This window comes from Dasypus novemcinctus, chromosome 24 (genome assembly GCF_030445035.2).
Source record: "Dasypus novemcinctus isolate mDasNov1 chromosome 24, mDasNov1.1.hap2, whole genome shotgun sequence".
NCBI lineage: Eukaryota > Metazoa > Chordata > Mammalia > Cingulata > Dasypodidae > Dasypus > Dasypus novemcinctus.
The window spans coordinates 42349150-42373947 of NC_080696.1; the positions used below are offsets into that span (position 1 = coordinate 42349150).

At 42.9% G+C, this 24798-nt stretch overlaps 1 protein-coding gene, 1 long non-coding RNA gene and 1 other non-coding gene across 6 annotated transcripts in view; 1 reads left to right on the plus strand and 2 right to left on the minus strand.

Annotated features, from left to right (window-relative positions):
• Positions 1-2692: 2692 nt before the first annotated feature.
• LOC101430706 (uncharacterized) lies at positions 2693-12404 on the minus strand. Of its 4 annotated transcripts, none has more exons than XR_011647330.1 (5): positions 12318-12404; positions 10991-11050; positions 10659-10837; positions 7958-8036; positions 2693-3217 (listed from the first exon to the last, which is right to left on the minus strand). It is a non-coding gene; the product is annotated as an uncharacterized lncRNA (long non-coding RNA). The 4 variants fall into 4 exon arrangements; XR_009183219.1 differs by having other exon boundaries at positions 2693-3141; positions 12260-12345; XR_009183218.1 differs by having other exon boundaries at positions 12260-12345.
• A 126-nt stretch (positions 12405-12530) lies between these two features.
• ACTR5 (actin related protein 5) overlaps positions 12531-24798 on the plus strand; it is a 37580-nt gene continuing 25312 nt past the window's right edge. The window contains exons 1-3 of the mRNA XM_004482273.3: positions 12531-13160; positions 13686-13915; positions 15744-15913. Coding sequence (XP_004482330.1) covers positions 12762-13160; positions 13686-13915; positions 15744-15913 — 799 coding nt within the window. The 5' untranslated portion in view covers positions 12531-12761. The remainder of the gene's footprint in view (positions 13161-13685; positions 13916-15743; positions 15914-24798) is intronic.
• Positions 18151-18259, minus strand: LOC111761569 (U6 spliceosomal RNA). The gene has a single exon (XR_002794901.1). It is a non-coding gene; the product is annotated as a U6 spliceosomal RNA (small nuclear RNA).

The following is a 24798-nucleotide window of genomic DNA, read 5'->3' on the forward strand; positions in this document are numbered from 1 at the left end:
CCGGCTAGGCGGGAGGCTTCGTTTGGAAAGATTTCTCCAGGTGGGAACGGTGCTCGAAGAATGCTCGGGGAGACTGCCAGAGTAGGGCGCGCGTTCCCCCCGGTGCTGGGACGCGAGTGGATGCTTGCAGGGGGCGCGGGGTGGGGGCGAACGCGCGCGAGCGGCTAGGTGAAGATATGCAGGGGTGCGGGAGGCTATGCTTGTATCGTGGGCAAGCCTTGCGTGTAGGAGCAGAGCATCCTTTGTGGGCGTGCTCCGTGACGCGCCTGCGACAGAGGTGACCTCGCGCCACCCGATTTTGCAGCCACCGAACTGGAGGGGGCGGCAGTGGGGATAAGATCCGGCGCCCTGGGCCGCCGCCGCCCTGACGCTTTAAACGGGCCATTTGAGATGTCCACTGTCGTCTGCCTAATCCCATTGTCACTACTGTCGTGTGCTCAGGAGCTGGGGTTGGCCAGAAGGCCTTCAGTTATTCGAACCAGATCCCACTGATGTCTCCCAAGCCCCTGCCCCGCCTCCCACCGCTTCTCAGAGTGTCCACGGACCCGGGGGTGCACCCTGAGTCCGAGCGCAGTCTGCAACCCTCAGGAAAAATAAACGGACTTCTGCAGTGGCAGGGAAGGTGGGCGCGTCTCGCTGCACCACCTTCGTCCTTCCCGTCTTTAAAAGGACAACGACTCTGGCAGGCGGCGGACGGCGGCTGCCACCTCCGCTCCACTGAGCCCCGGCTCCGGACTTCGTGCTCCACTCGCAGAAGCTGACGTCCCCGGGGGCGGGTGCTGGGGGAGGCCGGGTAGGAGAGCCAGCCCTTCCTAGAGGCCACAAGGGGAACCCGGCACCCTCGTCGGTGGGACACCTATCCCCAGGCTCGCATCCAGGGTGCTGGGAGAAATAGGAATAGATGGGGCCCAGCCCCGACAGCTCTCCACAACCCCTTCTTTGCAAAGTGCCTGGCTCGCAGTGCGGGGAGGAGTTGAATGGAAGAATTCCCAAGCTCTCCTCCGGGCGGCAGTGGGCTTGCCGGCCTAGCCCCAGAGAACAGACAGGGCTCCGCTGGGGACGAAATGAGGAGAGAGGGGACCCGCGCCAGCCCCCCAGGGTTCCCATCAATTTCCTTCCGTTCTTACGACACGCTCAGGCCGCCCGCGCCGCGGACTCTGTCCCTGCCCGCGTCTGCAGCACGGTTCTGTGGGCGAGTCTCCCCGAACCACCACGACCCCTGTCCGCCGAAGGAAGCCAGGGGTCGCCGCTGCTTCGGGCCCGCAACTGTCGCCAGATGTCCCCCTCCCGCCCCCCAGCGGTAAGCGCGCGCGCTGCGGAAGTTCTCCACCTTTGCAATTTGGGTAAACTCTTTCTCAGAAGTTCCAGATTCCTAAAGACTTCCTGCCTCCTCTCCCATCCCCACCCCAGCCCAGTTTATAATTCTTGCTATCTCTAGTGCCTTTATGTCCTCTGTATTTCAAAAATAAGCCTTTATTTTTTACGTTTTTATTTTAAAGATAACCTTACTGCTTTTCCATTTGGTTTTAAAATACTGTTTGACTCATTAGTAACTTTTTCATTGCCAGTAAAAGAAACCCACTAGAGGCAACGTCTAAGAAATGGGGATTTTGATAAGGACTCAAGGCTTTTTGATGTTCTTTTCCAAACATACAAAAATTCCATATTCTCCAAAGTCCTTTGTTAAATAACATCCCCCATGCTAGGCTGCCTGGGGACTGGTAAGTAGAGAAGATCTAGGACTTTCTGTTCTGTGAGAACTCAGTGACATGGGGCAGAGAGAGGCTTAGGTCAAAAAGGGGCCAGCTGGAGGGCTCAGTCCTCACCACTCCATGGACAGGCAGGGACTCAGGGGCTGAGCTGTTTGACCCCAGGGAGCCAGCCTTGGGTGTCCTTTTCACTGCTTTCTTTCCCTCTCCAACATTATGAAAATTTTCATACAGAAAAGTTAAAGGAATTTTGCAGTGAACATCATACAGCCACCACCTAGATTGAACAATGAACAGTTTCACAAGATTTTTCTGCCCTAATATGTATCCATCCAACAATCCAACTTATTTATAATGCATTTCAAAGTTGCAAGCATCATATACTTCCCTACCAAATACTTCAGCATGCCATTCAGATAGCACTGTGTAGATAGTAGCAGTGAGGTTCTGAGCCCTACTGGAGCCTGAGGTAAAAGGAAAAATCAACAATACTACTGATCCTTTGTTTCAAATTTTATTTTGTTCCCCGTAGGTTTTGTTTGTTTGTTTTTAAGAAGAGGTATCAGGGATTGAAATTGGGACCTCATATGTGGGAAGCTGGTGCTCAACCACTGGGCTACATTTGCTCCCCTCACCATAGGCTTTTGCACTAATTTTGATTTTTTAAAAAATATTGCATTAAATATTATCTGTTTTGATTACTGAAAAAAATTTTTGGTACCCCTTTGAAATTTGCTTCTGAAGCAAGTTCTTCACTTGCCTCATCCTAGTCCCAGCCCTAGGCGTGAGGGAGGTTTAGGACCTAAAGGGTAGAGATCTCCCCTCTCTTGATTCCATAGAGCTCCTGTGGGTGCCATCTTTAACCAGCTGTGGTATCCAAGAGAAGGGTCAGGTGAGGGAGGGAACAGAAAGATGCAGCAGTGCTGAGGGCCCAGCCATATATGGTGGAAACAGAATTGGGGAAACAGAATACAGGAGATATCTGTAAATATAAGAGTATGAGATTTTATAAAATTGACTGTGGGGATACACAAGTCCAAATTCCATAGGGCAGGCTGTAAACCAGGGGCTCAGATAAAGGTTCTTGATGAGTTTCCAAGAGATGTTGGCTGTCTGAAGTAGAGATGGGAATTCTCTCTCTGAAGGCTGAAATCACTTTCCCTTTTAAGGCTTTCAACTGATTGGATGAAATGAGACATCACTCATTGCTGACAGCAATCTCCTCAGTTGATTGTAGGTGTAACCAGCCATCTATGTAATCAACTCACTGATGATTAAAGTCCATGAAATGCCCTTGTATTACAATTAGCCTGGTGATGGCCTGACCAAACAACTGGGTACCATTACTTGGCCGAGTTGACACATTAGCCTAACCATCACATGTGGGTTGGATGAAGAGAGCGTCACATTTCCAGCAGTTCTCAGCAACTCTCTGGGAATGGATGGAGAAAGGGTGAAGAGATTGAAGATGCTGCTTGGGAAATGGTGCAGAAGATGGGAGATAGAGCCTAAACTGGGACAGGAAGGGAGCCAGAAGGGAAAGCACAATTAAAGAAATTATAAATATTATCCAGTACCTGGCAAGGTCTTGTAGATATACAGGAGTTATGAAATATTTATTGAACACTCACTACAAAATTACACACTGGGCTAAAGATACTTCTAGGTCCCAGGATTCAATAGTAAACAAGGCAAACATGGTATCTGTAGCTGTTGTCAATGCCCCACCCCTTCTCACCTAGATTCACCTGAGTTGACCTGGAGTCATGACTACTTCTCAGAAACCTGACAGTGAGCCACTGCCTGTGTCTCCATTTTCTCTGCCTGAGAGCTTTCTAGGACCCTTGGGAGCACAACTTGGAAAGGTTGGGGGGGAGATAATGGCCATCAAAACTCAATCATTCAGCAGTAAATACCTGTCTCCTTTCCTTGATGGGATTATTTGAGGTCTATCCATAAGGTGTCTCAGAGGGGCCCAACAGGATTGAACCTCAGGGGTTCTCAGTGGTAATAAGCTCATCAAAGCACTTTTTGTCTTTTTATATTCCCTTCTCTTTTTCCCTTTTCCCATGTCCTCACTTGCACTTCCTGGGATCACCTTCCAAATCAATTACCCGCACTTAAGTCTTTGTTGCACAATCTGTTCTTAAGGAAAGCTACACTAGGATAGTTCTGCATTCTTAATGCTTCTGATTTAGTAGAGTGGTCCCCAAATTTCTATTTGGGACAGTTCCTAGGCTGGGTATATTAGAATCATCTGGGGATCTTTTTATAGATTCCTGTTCCTTACCCCCTCCCCTAGACACATACTCAGAAACTTTTTTCTTTTAAGTTCCTGATGTACCACTGCTTTGGGATCACTAATATTGGGAAGGATGTGTCAAGGGGTAGATGGATAAATGGGAGAATAGATGGATGTATCAGTGGGTAAATGCTTTGATGAGTAAGTCAGTGGTTAGATGGATGAATCAATGACTAGATGGGTCAGTGGATGAAGGAATAGATAGATAGATGGACGAATGGGTTGTGGATGAGTGAATGAAAGGCTGTATCTGTGGATGGACCAATAGGAAGAAAAGAAGGAAGGAAAGATAAATGAGTCCATAAGAACTATTTTTAAGTCCAGGAAACTCCAAAAGGGCAGGGACATTCTCTGTCTCCATATTTTATCTTTAGTTTCTATCATAGTATCTGATATACAGATGGTCCTTACTACATTTTGTCCACTGAATAAATGGACAGTTAAATGAATGGATTTTTCATAAAAATTATCAACACATAAGTAGTACTGAAGTCACAGGAAAGTATGAGGTCAACCAGATGAATGGATGGAGACAAAAGCTCTGGGCGAAGGACCTTGGAGTTCAGCAATATTTAAGGGTCAGATAAAGGAGAAGGAGAAAGACAAGGAGGAAGGGTAGGAAGAGTGAAGACTGACAAAGAGTAGTCAGAGAGACAGGAAATAAAAGAGAATGATGTCCTGAAATTGAAGAAGAAGGACAGGTTTTAGGAAGTAGGAAGTGGTAAGTATTTGTTTCCCTTCTCTGGAAAAATGACATCTTGGTCTGGGCCAGGCATGGAGATGTGGATATCCCTTGTCACTGAATTTCAGAGCTTGGAACTGAAGAAGAATGCCTAGAAGCTTCTCAAAGAACAGTGAGATCAGGACTGGAGTACAGCTCTGAGAGAGCCGCCACTCCAAAGAAGAAATCAAGGTAGACCATGGGAAGCCGAAGAGGAAGGTCAAGAAAGACAAGGACACAAAGAGTCTGCCTAAGTTTGTTTCCCAAACAACAGACCCTGACACAAGAATTCAAATGTGAGTAGTTCATTTGGAATCTGATACTAGGAAGCACCATAGCACTGGGGAGAAGTGAGATGGGAAAGGGAAGAGAATGGAGGAAAGCCAGTTAAGAGGACTTTATGGGCAGGTTGCTGCTGTGGGCAATTGGAACTTAACCCATCTGAGACTTCTGGGAGATTTCAGAGTTATCATCCAGGACACAAGGGTCAAGGAAGCTGTGATATTTATCCCTCAACTTCCATCAATTATTGGTTTAGGGCTGCTCATGGGGGTGTTAACTCCCCAGAACCTCTGACTTGCCCTGTGCCAGGGCCCAGTAAGTTCCTGCAGCCCCAGAGCCACAAGTGCTTACAGTAAGAAGCCAGTGGGCTGGTATGCACAGGAGCATGAATGCCCAGGGGGATAAGGATCTGCTACAAGTCCTTTGGGACAGGTTTTGAAGACTTAAATGAGAACAGCGTGTTTGCTCAAGCCTCAAACTCGAGGGACTTCCGATTTTAGCTGCTGAACAACGGCAGATTTATTCAAGGGGACCCCTCAGTAAAAACATTGATCTTGACTGAACTCTTTTTCTAAGACCAGATAAATCTAAGGGTCAGAAGACAGATGCAAAGAGAAGGAGCATGTAGTGGGGAAGGGGGCAGTCTTAAGTGCCACCTGCCACCTTTCCCTAGGATCCACAAATACATGTTGTGGTTGGGACCAGGTTTGTCAGCCTAGAAAGATAAAATACACACCCATAGTAGATAAGGAGATTGCTGGTATATTCTTTCCCTTATAGCCCTGACCATATGTAAATATTCACTGGAGACAGTCTGACTCTAGTGGGCATGTTTTATGGCATCCAGCTTACTCAGCACATAAGCACAAGAGGGTACCAGAAGAGAAGAGAAGGGTGAAAGGAAAGACAAGAAAGATAAAAAATCATTACTCTATAAAGAACATAATGGTTGCAAGCACTCAAAAGAAAATAGTCATAATTAGATATATTGTAATAAAATTTCATTACACCAAAAATAAAGACAAAGGCTTAAAGGCAATCACCCAAAAGTGACAGAATGAAAGAAAAGTCAATGAAACTGACAGATGACAACCCAAAAGCAACAATGAAGGTCAAAAAGACAGTGGAATGATATCCTTACAGTAATGAGAGACTTGCCAACCTAGAATTCTATGCCCAACCAAAATATCAGTCAGAAGTGAGGATTAAATAAAGACCCTCGTAGGCAAAGACTCAGAGTTTACCACCAACAGATTCTCACTGAAAGAACTTCCAAAGGGTAGATTTCAGAAAAAGGAATTTGAACCTAGAAGGAAAGAAGGAGATGCAGGAGGTAATGATATATCTAAGCAAGTATTGCCTATAGAAATCAACAGCAATAATAAACTAATTCTAGGGATCTAGAGTGGAACTAAAATTTTGGCAAATAACCTCTAGGATGGGGAGAGTTATTGAAGTCATAATCCTCTAAGATTTTTTTTTCAGACAAAGAGAGAGCTATTAATTGTAGGTCTTAAGCTAAGTTAAATGTTAAAATTTAATGGTAACCACCACTACCAACAACAATGACAACAAATGGACAGAGAGTGTATAACTTCCAAGTCAAAAGAGGGAAAAGAGAGAATAAAGGAAACTTGATCGCTTTAGAAGACATGGAAAATGAAGAGAAGGAAAGGGAAAGGGCAAAAAAAGACTCCCCTGGTCAAGAGAAATCATAATATTGGGCAGTGAAATAAATGATTCAATAGTAATGATAAGTGGACTTTCAGTTAGAAGGTAATGATTCTCAGTAAGGATAAAGAAAATCCATCAATATGCTGTTTGCAAGGGATCCAACCAAAACAAATAGAGAAAGGTTAAAGTAAAAAGACAGAAAAAGATAAGCCAGGAAATATTTATCCAAAGAAAGGTATTGTAGTTATAATAGTATCAGACCAAAGAATCCTTAAAGCAAAAAGTAGGATCAGATGTAAAGAAAAGAAAAAAAAAAATGTACAGGGAAGAGAATTCTATACTTGGTATTTTTTTTAAAAAGATTTATTATTTATTTCTCTTCCCTTCCCCCCACCCCTCCCTGTGTCTGCTCTCTGTGTCCATTTGCTGTGGGTTCTTCTGTATCCACTTGCATTCTTGTTAGTGGTACTGGGAATCTGTGTCTCTTTTTGTTGTGTCATCTGGCTGTGTCAGCTCTCCATGTGGATTGCACCACTCCTGGGCAGGCTGTGCTTTTTTCGCACAGGGCAGCTCTCCTTGAGGGGCACTCCTGGTGCGTGGGGCTCCCCTATGTGGGGGACACCTCTGCATGGCACGGCACTCCTTGCACACATCAGCACTGCACGTGAGCCAGCTTGCCACACGGGTCAGGAGGCCCTGGGTTTGAGCCCTGGACCTCCCATATGGTAGGTGGACGCTCTATCCATTGAGCCAAATCCACTTCCCTACTTGGTATTTTAATAACACAGATTCCGAATATATAAACTAAGGATAAACAGACTAATTTACAAGCATAGTGGAAAAGTTTAATATACCTTGTCTGATATTAAAATAAACCTTGTGGGGTAAGTGGATGTGGCTCAAGTGATTGGGCTCCCGCCTACCATATGGAGGGTCCTGGGTTTGGTTCCTAGGGCCTCCTGGTAAAAGCCAGCTGGCCTGTGCAGAGAGGTGGCCCATGCAGAGAGCTGGCCCAACAAGATGATGAAACAAAAAAGAGACACAGAGAGAAACTCAACAAACCAGAGAGCTAAGGTGGCTCAAGTGATTGTCTCTTTGCCACATCAGAAGTTCCTGGGATTGGTTTCCCGTGCCTCCTAAAGAGAAGATCAGAGGAGAAGACAAGCAGACACAGAAGAATGTGCAGCGAGTGGACACAGAGAGCAGACAGTGAGCACAATTGGTGGGGTGGGCAATAAATAAATAAGTAAATCGTTAAAAAAAATTAACCTTGTGGGATTGAATGTGGCTCAAGCCACTGAGTGCCCGCTTTCCACGTGGGAGGTCCCAGTTTGGTTCCCGGTGCCTCCTGAAAAAAGAAAAAAACAAGCAACAAGCAAAATAATTAAAAAAAAAACAAAAACAACTCAGAGAAACTGATATGGCTTAGTGGTTGAGTGCTGGCTTCCCATATACAAGGTCCTGAGTTTAATCCCTGGCCTGGCCCCCGGTACCTAAAAAAAGAAAAAAATTTAACCTTGCATTCTTTCCTTTTGGTTGCTTTTGCTTGCTATGTCTTTGTCTATACCTTAATTTTCTTTTTTAAAAAGTGTTTTAATAGTTATGCATACACATAATTTAGAGAATAAATGAATTCTACAAGGTTTATTAAAACAAGTAACAATCTTTAGCCTCTTCCTCTTATTTCCCCTTCCCCAGAGGCAACCACTTTCAACTCTTTCACTTGATTCTTTTATTATTTACCTCTAAGTCTCTAAATAATATTCAGTTTTGGACTTTCTTTATTGTCTTCCCTCTATGGAAGATGAGATTTTACTTCCCTTTCCTCCCCTTCCTCCAGCTACACACAAACCCAGTGCCCACTCCCTCATTCTCCCAGTATATAATTTTGGTTCACTCAGTCCTTATGGTTGATGTTGTGTGACAAGTGTATTCATCAGAGCTGGGGCATGTAGTAAACAATGATTAGTCTTCCTTTCCTGTATCCTGTACAATTTTATTTTCTCAGGGGTTGCTTTTTGTTTGTTTCAAATACTTGTTTATTGCACCCCAGATTCTCTGCCAGTTGTCTAAATATCCCTCAGTTATTTTGTTCACATAAAACAGAGTATCCACTTCCTCTTCCCGAAGAGGTATCTCCCAAAGAAAACCTGCTTCAACCTGGCCAGCTGTCCTCTGTTCCTGTGTCACAGCTGCATCCTGTGATCTCCTTGCCCTATCACCCCAAAGGTTCCCTGACTTGTGGGTTACATCCCCTGTCTCCTGTCTCATATGTACTTTCTCTTTCTTGATTTACTCCCCCTTTTAATTTTTTTATTTACAAACATTCTATACCACCAAGCACAAACTCCCTCTTCTCTTGTTTTGAAGGAATCAATATTTACAATAGTTTCTGGAATTAAAGGGAGGCTATGGAAGGTAAATTTTTGAGACCTTGAATGACTTTACACCTCTTTATTCTACCCCAGTGCTTGATTGAGAGTTTGGCTGAATTTTAGGTTGAGAATCATTTTTCTTTAAAATTGAAAGCACTTCTTGATTTTTTCTAGTTTTCAGTGTTGCTGAGGAGGTTGAAATTGATCTTTGATCTTTTTCATGTGAATATTCTCTTTTTCTTTGGAAACAACTGGATGTTCCGTTTGCTTCTAGGATTCTGAAATGTCATGATGTACATTGATGTGGGTCCATTTTTATTCATTTTGCTGGGAAGTCTAATACAGCAACTTGAGAACTCCCATTCTAGGAAATTGCCTTGGATCATTGATGGTTCTCTGTACTTCCTCTGTTCTGTTTGGAACTTCTACTATTTGTAGGTTGAACTTTTTAATATTCTCATCTCCCCCTTTCTTTTCTCTCTCTCTCTCCTTTTGCCCCACCCTGTCTGCCCCCACCCCTCACACACTTTCTTGGAGGTTTTCTCAATTTTATCTTTCAATCCACTGATTATCTTTCTCATTTCTGATCTCTTGTCCCTCATGCCCAACCCCAGAAGCTCTTTTATTTTTGTTATATAGCAAGTTTTTGGTTTCATGAATACAGTATCTTTCCTCATCTCTCTGAAAATATGGGAGTTATAACTATATCGAGGTTTCTTCTTTCCATGTAATCAGTTTTCTCCTGGTTGATTTTTTTCTTGTTTCTATATTTTTGTCTCTAGCTTTCATGTTACAAGTCTTTCTCAAATATCTGCTCATTTTGAAGATGGGTACTGTAGCAGTTTTGTATTATTGATGAATTCCAAAAGGAAATATTGGATTATGTTTGTAAACTGGTCTGTATCTGGGCATGATTAAATTATGATTAGGGGAAGCGGATTTGACTCAACTGATAGAGCATCTGCCTACCATATAGAAGGTCCAGAGTTCAAACCCAGAGCCTCCTGACCTGTGTGGTAAGCTGGCCTACGTGCAGTGCTGATATATGCAAGGAGTGCCATGCCATGCAGGGGTGTCCCCCACATAGGGGAGCTCCATGTGCAAGGAGTACACCCCATAAGGAGAGCCGCCCTGCATGAAAAAAGCACAGCCTGCCCAGGAGAGGTGCCACACACATGGAGAGCTGATGCAGCAAGATGACACCACAAAGAGACACAGATTCCTGGTGCTGCTGACAAGAATGCAAGTGGACACAGAAGAACACACAGTGAATGGACACAGGGAGCAGACAACGGGGACAGAGGGAAGGGGAGAGAAATAAATAAAAAATAAATCTTTAGGGAAGTGGACTTGGCCCAGTGGTTAGGGCGTCCGTCTACCACATGGGAGGTCTGTGGTTCAAACCCCGGGCCTCCCTGACCCGTGTGGAGCTGGCCCATGTGCAGTGCTGATGCGCGCAAGGAGTGCCCTGCCACGCAGGGGCGTCCCCTGTGAAGGGGAGCCCCACGCACAAGGAGTGTGCCCCATAAGGAGAGCTGCCCAGCACGAAAGAAAGTGCAACAGCCCCTGAATTTTAGAGGTTTATAAGGACAAACCTTTTTGTTGCTCACAGGTCCATTGGGGTAGTTGGGGCATCTCAACTTTAGGTTGCAGGTCACTTGGAGTTGGCTCCAGGCTTCACTGCAGGTTCAGGTCTGCTCCACATGTCTCTCATCCTCTTTGAACTTGGGGTATGTTCTTTTCATGAGAAATAGCAGGAGAGCAAGAGGGCAGTCTAAACCACACAAGCACATCAAAAGTTTATTGAAAAGTATACAGAGTGGGGAGCAGGTGTAGCTCAGTGGTTGAACACCTGCTTCCTATGTACAAGGTCCTAGGTTCGATCCCAGTTACTTCCTAAAAAAAATACAGAGAGAAAGTCTCCTACCTCTGAGCCATCTACCTTTTTCTTCCCTTTACAGGTAAATTCTTCCATTAGTTTCTTTACCTATATGAAAATATGAGCAAAAATATGTATCACATAGACGTAATTTTTTTTAAAGACACATGGATCACAAAAAATATTACATTAAAAAAATATACCCCATATAACCCACATCAACAACCTCTTTCATCATTGTGGCACATTCATTGCATTTGGTGAATACATTTTGGAGCACTGCTGCACCACATGGATTATACTTTACATTGTAGTTTACACACTCCCCCAGTACATTCAATGGGTTAGGGCAGGATATATAATGTCCTGCATCTGTCCCTGCAACATCATTCAGGACAACTCCAAGTCCTGAAAATGCCCCCACATCCCATCTCTTCTTCCTTTCCCCTGCCCTCAGCAACTCCTGTTGCCACTGTCTCCACATCAATGATATAGTTTCTTCTATTGCTAGAGTCACAATAGTTCTATAGCAGAATACCAGTAAATTCACTCTAATCCATATTTTATTCCTTCATCCTGTGGACCCTGGGATGGTGATGTCCACTCCACCTCTAAATTGAGAGGGGGCTTAGATTCCACATCGCTGATGGATGCAATTCTCCTGCTTGCAGTTGTGGGCACTCTTGGTTCCTTGGTGTGGTGGTTGACCATCTTCACCTTCTCGTTAGCTGACCTGGGTAAGTCCAACGAACCTGAGAGTAGGAGCTGCAGCTCTGCTGATGTAGTTCTTAAACTTACATTCACTTATATTTACTGGTCTCTGTGTTCTGTTTGTTCCTCTCCTTCTCTGTTTAAAGGTATATACCTTCAAATGCATGGAACAATGAACTTGTTATGGAGGACAACACCCTTAATCTCAACTCCTGCTAAGGATATGCGATTAACTTGCTTTCATCTCTCAAAGTTAAGTTGTTTCGGAGGTGGTGGGGGCGGCAGATTAAAAGAGGTTTCTCTAATTCTTGTTATTCCCTTAGCCAAAAGTAAGGGTGGAAATGGAATAGGAGAGGGAGTGCTCAGTTATTTTAGGACCTCACCTCGTCTCCCACCCGCATTGGCCAGGATTTAATAGCAACATCACACCTGACTAGGTGGCCTTGTGGGGAAGTTACACCACTAAACGGAAGAAAGGAAGAATATGCATACTGAGGAACAATTTGCCCTCCCTTCCTCAGTGTGTGTGATCTCAGTGAGAAGGCACAGTCTGTAGGAATTAATACATTTTTTAAAACTTAAGATCGTATTATAAAATATACGTACAGAAAAGTGCACGAATCATAAGCGGACAGCTTGATGAATTTTCACAAAGTGAACACACCTCATGTAGCGCGCTCCCAAATCAAGAAATTGAACACCGTCAGCAAGCCAGAGTTTTTAGTTTTTTTAGTTTTAGTTTCCCTGACAGGATTCAGAAGGGTCTACAGCCTGAGAGCGACGTAACCACGTGGAGGCGGGGCCGAAGGCGGTTGAAGGTGAGTTACCCGCAAAATAGGCGTAGTTGGGCGAAAAGGCTGGGCCCCTGATCTAGTAGGACGGAAGGGGTGGGGCGTGATGACGCTACGCACTGGGGCGGAGCCTCCAGCCCTGGAGTCCTGGCTAGAGCGCCGGGGCGTGGCCCCTCCCAGCTGTTGGAGGAAGGGTTAAGCGCTAGGATGGGCGGGGCCTAGCTCCCTCTAAAGAAACGTTCCGCGCAGGGGTGGAGCTTAGCGTCCTTTGAGAGGGCGCTGCGGTGGGGGGCGGGGCTAGACGCTCGCGAGTCAAGATGGCGGCGGTCGGTGTGGCGGGTCCGGCGTCGAACGTGTTCCCATTCCGAGATGCCCGCTCCGCGCCAGATCCAGTACTGGAGGCCGGCCCGAAAGCATACGGGCCGTTGCCAGTGCCGCTGGTGCTGGACAACGGGTCGTTTCAGGCCCGCGCCGGCTGGGCGTGTCCTGGGCCGGACCCGGGTCCGGAACCGCGCCTGCAGTTCCGCGCGGTGTGCGCTCGCGGGCGTGGCGGGGCGCGGGGCGGTTCCGGTCCGCAGGTGGGAAACGCACTCGGCAGCCTGGAGCCGCTGCGCTGGATGCTGCGTTCGCCCTTTGACCGCAACGTGCCGGTCAACCTGGAGCTTCAGGAGCTGCTACTAGACTACAGCTTCCAGCACCTGGGGGTCTCCTCACAGGTGAAGGGCGGGGGTGTGTGTTGGGGGTTGGCCTTGAGGGGAGGGCGAAGTCATGTCCCTGCTCATTCCCTGCGAGATAATTGTCACTCCAGTGGCTTTGATTGTTATTCATTCGATCAAATATTAAGCGCCTAACGTGTTTTAAAGTCCTGTTTTGTGCGCTTGGTTTACATTGGTGAACAAAATAACACCCCATTTCTCTTGGAGCTTAATTTGGGCACATACGCTCATTTGTTAAGGCATTTGTTAATTATATATTGGGTACCTATTCTGTGTCAGATATTCATAAGCGATTGGAATACTTCCATGGAAATAATATGAAAGCATAAACTAGTATGGAAAAATTCTCCAGTATGAAAAAAAAACAGACATAAACGATAGAATTAGGAAATACTTGGCTTGACGGGAGAGAAGGTTGCATTTTTCAGTAAGATGGTCAGGGTAGGATTCATGGAAAAGGGGATGTTTGAGCAAGAACTTGAAAGAGGTTCTCACTCATCTCGTCACCCTTTTCTTTCAAAGTAGGGCTGCGTTGATCATCCTGTAGTTTTGACAGAAGCTGTGTGCAACCCACTGTATTCACGGCAAATGATGTCCGAGCTTCTTTTTGAGTGCTATGGAATCCCAAAGGTTGCTTACGGAATAGACAGCCTCTTCAGCTTCTACCACAATAAACCAAAGAACTGGATTTCCTGTGGGCTCATCATTTCATCTGGATATCAGTGTACACATATTTTGCCCATCTTAGAAGGAAGGTGAGTTACACTTATAGCATTTGAGTGCTGTGTAAAGAAGCATTCAAAAAATATTTATTGAATCCCCACTTTAAAGGCCAAATGGAAAGAGCAAGTATGGAACCAAGAACCAGGCCTCTGGGTTTGGCCCTGATCCTACCTCTCTGTGTGACTATAGGTAAGTCACTTCACTTTCCTTTTTCATGACATCTTGGAGAGAGATGATGTAGATCTCTCAGGTTGAAATCTGTAATTCTAAAATTTTATAGTTTTGATTTATGGGGAGATAGTAGCACAATACCTGCAGGTGGTGGTCGCTCAAAAATGTGAGGACAGTGGATTTGACTCAACAGGGCCTCCTGAACCGTGTGATGAACTCGCCCATGGGCAGTGCTAATGCGCGCAAAGAGTGCCATGCCACGCAGGGATGTCCCCTGCGTAGGGGAGCCCCATGCACAAGGAGTGCGCCCTGTAAGGAGAACCGCCCAGTGCGAAAAAAGTGCAGCCTGCCCAGGGTGCCACACATGGAGAGTTGATGCAGCAAGATGATGCAACAAAAAGAGACACAGATTCCCAGTGCTGCTGACAAGAATACAAGCAGACGCAGAAGAACACACAGTGAATGGACACAGGGAGCAGACAACTGGGGTGGGGAGGGCAGGGAAGGAGAGAGAAATAAAAAAATGAAAAAGTAAAATCTTTAAAAAAATATATTTTGAATATATTATTTGAGTAAATTTAATTTAGACTGTGTTCTGGAGTCACTTTTTCAATAAGACACTTAATTTTTTCATAGCTTTTTAATACATTTATTTTCAAAATAACCTGAGGATGAAATGAGATAATTTAGATGATGGTGCTTTATAAACTATAAAGCAGTTAGCATATGTAAGTCATAGTAAATGCTGTTGAATAATTGAGACCGCTTGTGGGAATTTCTCTCTTGTTTCTATGAAAATTTATGGAGAAAAATTACATTCTTAGACTTGAACAAAATACTGCTGAAATAAGGAATCCTCTATTTTATGTAAACAGAATATTCAGAAATTAACAATACCATTGTTATTTTCATGTCGAGAGAAAATGATTTTACCTGAAGGCTCAGAAGTTATCAGATTGGATCTTTTATGCTGATTCCTACTATGAGGTCTGGTATAGCAGTGACAGTTCAACATATTGCAAGTTCCTAGGTGTTGTGCTACTCTTTTTCACATTAGCAAAATTAGGTTACTCAGGTTCTTTTCCCCTTAGGTTCATGTGAGAGGGATGCGGTTCTCTAGGAAGTTGCACTAAGCCAGTGTGTGTGTGTGGTTTCTTAATGTGTTCGCATCCCTAGAAGTTGAATGTCTGGGAAGGGATTCTCAGACTCTGGCCTGCACCAGAGTCACCTGGGGAGGTTGTTAAAATTCAGATTCCCGAGCCTATCCCAGATCAAATGAATCAAAATCTCTGGGGACCGAGTCCTAGGAATTGGCATTTTAAACAATTTTCCCAGCTGTTTCTGGGGTCTTGGTTTTGGTACCAGTTTGAGAAATACATGTTGAGTCACATAAGGGCCTGACCCCAAAGTGTGAGTTTTTTCCACTGAACCTTGTTTCCATCTGAGATGCTGGTCAGAAATGAGATGAACATGTGTCTGTCTGGGCATGGATTAGGAATTTCTGCCTTGGGTAAATGGTTGGACTCAGGAACTTTTAAAGTCCCTTCCAACTGTAAGGTTTTATGTTATCCCAGCAGGTCTCTCTTATTCATCTACTTTAAATTTTCCTTTCTCCTCCAAGCTGCCCCATGCTCTCTCCTCCATGCTGCCAAACATTTCAGTGCCTTTTTAAAAATTGCTTGTTTGTAGGTTGGATGCTAAAAACTGCAAACGCATCAATCTTGGAGGAAGCCAAGCAGCTGGATACCTCCAGCGTCTCCTCCAGCTGAAGTATCCTGGGCACCTGGCAGCCATCACTCTCAGCCGAATGGAAGAGATCCTTCATGAACACAGCTACATAGCTGAGGATTATGTAGAAGGTAACAAACTGGATGTTTGCTTGCATCTTTTGGATGTTGTCTACCTTTGGGGTGTTCCTTAAATTGTTAACAGAATGACACTTTTGCTTACATGCTTTTTAACTCATTTTTTTAGCACTCTTTTCCCCTTTTGGTGTTCACTTTCTTAACAAACTATTGAATAAACTGACTATTTATGTGGGTTCCCTTGACAAATGGTACTCTTGACTCTAATACAGGTCTTGGAATTGTACAACTTTTCACTTATTCCAAATGTTAAACATTTTAAAGAGGGCACAATCGAGAGCAGAACATAATAGTTTAAAAATGGTTTGTTTGAAAACAGTTGAAATTGTTTATCATTCCATTACTGTAGAATTTTTGCTCTAGAAGCATATCTTTCTATTTTCACACTTGATCTTGAACATCTGATTTTACCTACATTGGTAATACTTTTTTTTTTAACCCCCCCTTGCGACTTTTTGCGTGCTGTCTGCTCTTCCATTTCACTGTACGTTCTTCTGTGTCTGTTTTCCCCTCGCCCCTTGTGGCTTGCTTCCTCTTCTCTCTATGTTCATTCACTGCCAGCTCTTAGTGTTCTTGCCTGTCTCCCTTCTTTTTGTTACATCACCTTTGCTGAGTCAGTTCTCCAAGGTGCTCGGGGCTGGGCGGCGCTCATCTGATTGAGACATAGCCATTTCCCCTACCTCAGTAATACTTTCATATACAAAATGAGTATTGCCTTATCACACCAATGCAATAAAAATAATAATACACTCCTCGTAAACTTAGATAGTTCAGATTAAACCAAAGGACTGAAAAATAACACTGTGACTACATCTCTATTCCAAAGTACGTGAATGAATTTTCTTTGAGGCATTGAAGGTGCTGACTTCAACTGTTTATTAGTGAGCTCCTGAAGGGCAAGAGCCATGTCTTAATTCAGTTTTGGAAGCATTTATTAAACACTTGTGGTATTTCTGGGATACAAAGAAGTTGAGACAGACATAGAAAGAAGTAACTGATGAGAACACTCAAGCAGAGAGCTAGGTGCTTCCTTTCCAGAGGAAATAAAGTTAGCTCTCTTGGCTCCATGTCTGTTCTCAATACCAAGGTAATTTGGTATTGACTTTTTTTTAATTAATTAACTTTTTTTGTTTTGTACAGTTCTAAGTATATTAACATATATTTAGATCTATGTAACCTCCACTGCAATCAGGTTACAGAACAGGTCTATCACCTCAAAAAAAAGCACAACACCCTCATGTTATCTCTTTATAGTTATGTCCTTTTCCCACACCAGCCCCAGGCAACAACTCGTGTGTTCTCTTCTCTGTCACTTTGGTTTATCTTTTCTAGAATGTTACATAGTCAAATAGATGGGACCTTGTGAGACTTTTTCACTCAGCATTTGAGATTCATCCAAATTGTTGTGTGTATCAGTTAATTCCATTTTTGTTTGTGGAGTAGTGTTCCATTATATGAATGAACCACAGTTTATCATTTATCCATTGAGAGTTATTTAGATTGTTTCTAGTTTTCGGTAACTATGGATAGAACTACTGTAAACATTCATGTACAGGTTTTTGTGTAAACATGAGTTTTCATTTCTCCAGAGTATATGAATTGCTGGGTCATATAGTGAGTGTATGTTTAACTTTGTAAGAAACTTCCAGATTGGTTTCTAGAGAGGCTGTATCATTTTTGCATACTCTCCAACAGTGTATTAATAAGAGAGCTCCATTTGCTGTGAATCCTTGTCAGCACTTGGTATTTATACTATTTTTTGTTCTAACCCTTCTAACAGGTGAATAGGGTAACTCATTGAGGTTTTAATTTGCATTTTCCTAACAGCTAATGATGGTGAACATCTTTTCAAGTGCCTTCTTTTTTTTTTATTAAAGATTTATTTATTTTATTTATTTCTCTACCATTCCTCCCCCAGTTGTCTGCTCTCTCTGTCCATTCGCTGTGTGTTCTTCTGTGACCCCTTCTATCCTTATCAGCAGCACGGGAATCTGTGTTTCTTTTTGTTGCGTCATCTTGTTGTGTCAGCTCTCTGTGTGTGCGGTGCAATTCCTGGGCAGGCTGCACTTTCTTTCGCGCTGGGCGGCTCTCCTTAAGGGGAGCACTCCTTGCGTATGGGGCTCCCCTATGCGGGGGACACTCCTTGCACACATCAGCATTGCGCATGGGCCAGCTCCACGGGGTTTGAACCGTGGACCTCCCATGTGGTAGGCAGATGCCCTATCCATTGGAAAAATATGGGACGCGTCATGAATTTGTGTGTCATCCTTGCTTAGGGGGGCCATGCTAATCTTCTCTGTATCATTCCAATTTTAGTATTTGTGCTGCCAAAGTGAGCACTTATTTGCCTTCTAAATATCCTTTTTGGTGAAGTCTCTGTTCGGGTCTTTTGCCAATTTTTTTTAAGTTCGTTGGTTGTTTTCTTACTGTTGACTTTTGACAGTTCTTTTTGTTTTGCATATAAGCCCTCTGTTGGCTATATGGTATGCAGATATTTTCTCCCAGTCTGTAAACTGTCTTTTTATTTTCCTTATAATGTCTTTTACAGAACAAAAATTTTTCTTTTCCATGAGGTCCAATTTATAGTTTTTCTTTCATAAATCATGATTTTGGTGTCATATCTAAAGAACTCTTTGCCTAATCCCTGGTATGGTGATTTTTTCCTATGTTTTCTTCTGGAGGTTTTATAATTCTACATTTATATGGAGTTCTGTAATACTTTCTTGGGCGGCACAGGGAGAAGTACTGAGGCTTGAACCCAGGACCTCATACATGGGAAGCAGGCACTCAACCACTGAGCTATACCTGCACCCCTCTATGTTACTTTTTAAAAAAAGTTATTGAAATATGTCACTCATACATAAACATACATAAACAATAAATGTGTAATAGTTGTAAACTTACAAAACAAACATATATAACATCAAACAAACATATATAACATCTCACTCTACCACCAATAACTTGCATTGTTTTTAAACCTTTTTAACTAATGATTAAAGAGCATTGTCAAAATATTAATACCAAACAAAGTGTTTTTCCCCAATCCAATCTGATTATCATTATCTTTATATCATTTTTATATGAACATACATGAACAATTAAGTGTATGGTAAAAGTTGTCAACTTACAAAGCAAACATGCATAACATCATGCAGGGGTCCCATACATCAACCTTCTACCAACACCTTGCATTGTCGTGAGACATTTATTATAAACTATGAAAGAACCCTGTCAAAGGCTTACTACTAATCATAGTTCTTTTCTTACATTTGTTGTGTTTTTCCCCCATCCCACCCTATTATTATTTTTTAAGCATACTTTTTTATGACAGAAGTTGTAAACTTATAAAACAATCATGCACATGTGCAGAATTCCCAAACAACACCCCTCCATCAACTATGCTATGCTACAAATAGAATATCATCTGATTATTGCCATGTCAATAGTGTACATTTGCTCACATTTTCCATACTGCCTCAATATCAACACAGTACATCTTTTGCATAAATGGAAAAATATTATATTATTAATACTAACCACAGTCTATAGATCACTCCAGCTGTATTTTTCCCATGCTTCTCTTCATTCCCAACACCTGCAGTAGTGATATACATTTGCTGTAGCTCACAAAGGACACTCTTGCATCTGTACCATCAACCGCAATTCTCATTCATCTCTTGGTTTACTGTTCTATCCAGTTCCTAGATTATTCTCAAGCATTCTGTCAATTGGCATTTACATAACTAGACTACCATTTTCAGTCACATCCCCATTTATAAACTAGCTGTTACTCACTGTGTGTTACCATCCACTCTATCCATTTCCACACTTTTACAGTAAAGCTGATTAAAACGTCTATATGCATTAAACATCAGTAGTCCACTCAGTCCTTCTCTTATTTCCTTAAAGAATCCACCACCTACTACCAGGTCTTGAAGATATTTTCCAATTTCTTCTAGAAGTTTTATGGTTCTTGCTTTTATTTGTAGTTTTTTGATCCATTTTGAGTTAGTTTTTGGATAAGGTGTGAGATAGTCCTCTTTCCTTCTTTTAGCTATGGATAGCCAATTCTTTCAGCACCATTTTGTTGAATGGCTTGTTCTGCCCAAGCTGTGTGAGTTTGATAGGCTAGTCAAAAATCACTTGACCATACCTGTGAGGGTCTGTTTCTGTACCATAAAGTTGGTTCCATTGGTCTATTGTGTTTGTCTTTAGGCCAGTACCATGTTGTTTTTACACTATAGGTAGGTATTGTGATTTAAAGTCTGGAGATGAGGATTTGCTTTTCCTTTTTATGATGTTTCTGGCTATTCCCTTAACCTTCCAAATAAATTTAATGATCGTGTTTTCAATTTTTTCTTTAATGCTGCTGGAATTTTTATCAGGATTGCATTAAATCTGTATATCAATTTGAGTAGAATTGACATCTTAATGATATTTAGTCTTCCAATCCATGAGCATGGAATGTTCTTCCAGTTATTTAGGCCTTTTTAAAATTTCTTTTAACATTGAGTTGCAGTTTTCTGAATACAAGTGCTTTACATCACTGGTTAAGTTTATTCCTGACTATTTGAGTTTATCTGTCATATTTTATTTTCATCACTCTTTTGACACTTTTACTTAGTTTTCTTGATATAATCTTCATTTCTAGACTCTCTTCCACGCCCCTCTCTCCTGTCTTTTCTTTTCAAACTCTAGGACACCCCATAGTATTTCCTGAAAATCTGGTCTCTTGCTTAGAAATTTTCTCAGTTTCTGTTTATCTGTGAATATTCTAATCTTTCCCTCATTTTTGAAAGACAGTCTTGCTGGATATAAGATTCTTGGTTGGAAGTTTTTCTCTCGTAGTATCTTAAATATATAAGACCACTGTCTTGCCTCCATGGTTTCTTGTGAGAAGTCAGCACTTAATCTTATTGGGTATTCCTTATGTGTTATGCATTGCTTTTTTCTTGCTGCTCTCAGAATTGTCTCTTTGTCTTTGGCCTCTGACATTCTGATGAGTATGTGTCTTAAAGTTGGTCTATATGAATTTTTTCAGATGGGAGTACATTGTGCTTCTTGGACAGGGATATCTAGGTCCTTCAATAGGTTGGGAAATTTTCTACCACTATTTCTTTAAATATTCCTTCAGCCCCCTTTCCCTTTTCTTTTTCTGGTACACCTGTGATACTTATGTTTGCACACGTTTTGCTGTCATTTAGTTCCCTGAGACCTTGTTCAATTTTTTTCCATTCTTTTCTTCATCTGTTCTTTAGTATGTTCACTTTCAGAGGCCATTTTTTCAAGCTCACCAATCCTTCTGTCTCCTCAAATCTGCTATTATATGATTCCAGTGTTTTTTAATTTCATTGATTGCACCTTTCATCCCATAAGATCTGCTATTTTTCTACATATGCTTTCAAATTCTTCTTTGTGCTCATCCAATGTCTTCTTAATATCCTTATTCTCTTTAGCCATCTCATTGATTTTATTAAGGAGATTTATTTGAACATCTATGATTAGTTGTCTCAACTCCTTTGTGTCATCTGGAGGCTTATCTTGTTCCTTTAACTGGGCCATAGCTTCCTGTTTCTTGGTGTGGATCATAATTTTTTGTTGGTGTCTTCGCATCTGGCTTACTAGAGTATTTATTCTGGGTGCAGTTTTTCTCTCTAGTTTAGGGCTTCCTATCGTTTCTCCCATGCTGGTTATGCAGTAGGAGCCAGGCATGTAGTTGGTGCTGTAGGCTGTGGAGGCTTAAGCTGCCCTCATTGCACCAGGGACCAATGAAGCTTCTTCCAACGTTCTCCTTTGCCAGGGGTAGGAACAGAGTCACAGCTATGTGGAATAATCCACATGCAGGCCTAGATTGTAGTTGCCTAGAGAGACTGATGAAGCTTTATATCCCTTTCTCCCCTGCCTGGGGCAGGGATGGAGCTGCAGGTGTGGGCAGCTATCTATGCAGTGTGAGTCCTAAGATGACCACAGTTGCCCTGGTAGACTTCTGATTTTCAGTCTTTGCCAGCTGAAGTTCCCTGCATTTACCTGTATAGGCTGGTGCAGGGCTTCTCAGCCTCCTCCCTGCCAGAGGCGGGGCTGAAACCTAGGCGACTGCAGGCTGATCTGCATGAAAGAAACTGTCAGCCCGGCTTCCCCTCAGGCTGGGGGAGGAGTAAAAATGGTGGCTACTGGCCTGTTTCTGACTTGGGCTGGTTCTCACTCCAGCTGTTCCCAGGGTTATCTCTTAGCCAACCAAGTCTCCTAATCAGTAGCTGAAATCGACAGCCAACCATCTCCTCTTCCCCTGTTTCTGGGAAATGGAGCTTCCAATTCCCATCATAGAGCAGCTCCTGGGGCGGCTCGTGCTGCCAGAGTAGGATAATCATGGACCTCTGTGGCTTGGCCAGTAATTTCCTAGGGAGGCTAAGGCAGGTCTCCGCAGCTTCCTCCCTGCTGGAGGTGGCACTGTGGACTAGGCTAGACCTGCAGTCTGATCTGGATGGTAAGAAGCCGGTCCCCACCAGCACTGGGATTCTCAGTCCGCCCTGCTTCCCCTCATGCCAGGCGCAGAGTTAAGATGGCAGCTCCCAGCCTCTTTCTGACCTGGACAAGCTCAGACCTTAGGTGTTTTCAGGATCATACTGTAGCCCACTGAATTTCCTCATCATAGCTGAAATTGGTGCCCAACCATCTCTTCCTCCCCCATTTTAGGGAAATGGAGCTTTTGATTCCAGCCATTAAATAGCTGCTGAGGCAGCTTGTGCCTCCAGTGGCAGATGGGCACTGGCCTCTGTGGTGTGGAGCGCTCTACTTACAAATCTTCTCTGCAGATGGGCAGTCTCCGCCTTCCATTCCCCCAAGGACGTTGCAGGATGCTTTTCTGGCCTCCTGGAGCCCCAAACAGGTGCTTCAGCTAGCTCCAGAGAGCGCTGGGTGTTTGCTAACTGCTCTATAGCAGGAGCTGGCTGTAGGATCTCCTTACTCTGCTGCCATCTTGCTGGTTCTCTCTATATTACATTTTTTTTTTTTTAGATTTTTAAAATTTATTTATTTCTCTCCCCTCCCTCTCCCTACCCCACCCGGGCTGTCTCTTCTCTATGTCTATTTGCTGTATCTTCTTTGTCCGCTTCTGTTGTTGTCAGTGGCACGGGAATCTGTGTTTCTTTTTTGTTGCATCATCTTGTGTCAGCTCTCCGTGTGTGCAGCACCATTCCTGGGCAGGCTGTGCTTTCTTTTGCGCTGGGCAGCTCTCCATACAGGGCGCACTCCTTGCGTGTGGGGCTCCCCTGTGCGGGGGACACCCCTGCGTGACCTGGCACTCCTTGCGCGCATCAGCACTGCACATGGTCCAGCTCCACACGGGTCACAGAGGCCCGGGGTTTGAACCGCGGACTTCCAGTGTGGTAGACGGATGCCCTAACCACTGGGCCAAGTCTGCTTCCAGTCTATATTACATTTTGAGTTTTTTTTATATAGGTCTTATTTTAGGATTAGGTCTTTTTTTTTTTTTTTGCATGTGGGTGTCTAATTGTTTCAGATCATTTATTGAAAAGATTATTATGTTGGGGATCCATAAGACCACTCCCAGATTTGATGACCACTAGTAGGACTCACAGAACTTAGAAATTGTCATATTCATGGTAATGGTTTGTTACAGTGAAAGGATACAAGAGAAAAGGCTCATGGGATAAAAGTCCAGAGGAAACCAGGTGCAGTCTTCCAAGTGTCTTCTCCATTCCTTTCTAGATTCCTTTATCAGTGAGTTGTGACATGTGAAGTATTGTTTACTAGAAAAACTCGTTAGAGATAGTGTCCACGTTTTTTACTGGTGGCTGATCACATAGGTACCCTCTGCCTACCACATACGAATTCCATACTTCCAGAAGTAAAGCAGGTGTTCGGCATAAACAATGTTTTTTGCGTAGAGTCTAGATACAGTGAACCACCCTTATCATTTAGGAAAGTTTTATATCAGTGTAGGGAGTTGTTTTCCAGCCAAGTTTTTAGATATCAGCCAAGGGCCAAACTTGCAAGAAGACCTTTATAAGGATAGCAGTGTCAGGCTTCTTTTCTGCACAAGTGTCTTTTCTCTACTGAATTAACTTTGTATCTTTGACAGAAATCATTTGGCAATATTTTTGTGCAAGTATTTCTGAACCTTCTTTTTTGTTCTGTTGATCTGTGTATCTGTTACTTAAACTGTAAGACATTTATCTACATATCTGCAGAAAATTTTGCAGATTTTGATGGGAGTTATGTTAAATCTATAGATTAATTTGGGGAAAATTAAAATTTTTCACCATGTTGAATCTTCCAGTCCATGAAACTGTATATCTTTCCATTTATTTAGGTCTTTTTCCATTTCTTTCATTAGCATTTTATAGTTTTCAGTGTACAGATTCAGCTTAGGGATACATGTTTTATTAGATTTATACCTAAATCTTTTCTTTGTTTTTATTTTTTTGTTTTGGATGTATTATAAATGGTATGTGTGCTTGTGTATATATATATATATACATACACATACACATATATAAATATCCAGTTGCTCATTACTAGTGTATAGAAATGTGGTTAATTTTTATGTGTTGGCCTTGTATTCTATGACCTTGCTACCCTTACTTCTAGTTTTGTGTAGATTCCTTGAGAATTTCTTTGTAGCCAGTCACGTCATCTGCAAGTAGAGACAATTTTATCTCTTCTTTTCCAATCTGTGTATGTTTTTAATTTCTTTTTCTTGCCTTATTTCATTGGCAGGGACTTCCAGTATGTTGAATAGGATTGGTGAGAGTGGGTATCCTTGCCTTGTTCTTGATTCCTGATCTTGGAGGTGGGAAGCATTTAGTCTTTCAAAATTAAGTATTATGATGTTAGCTGTAGATTGCCCCTTATCA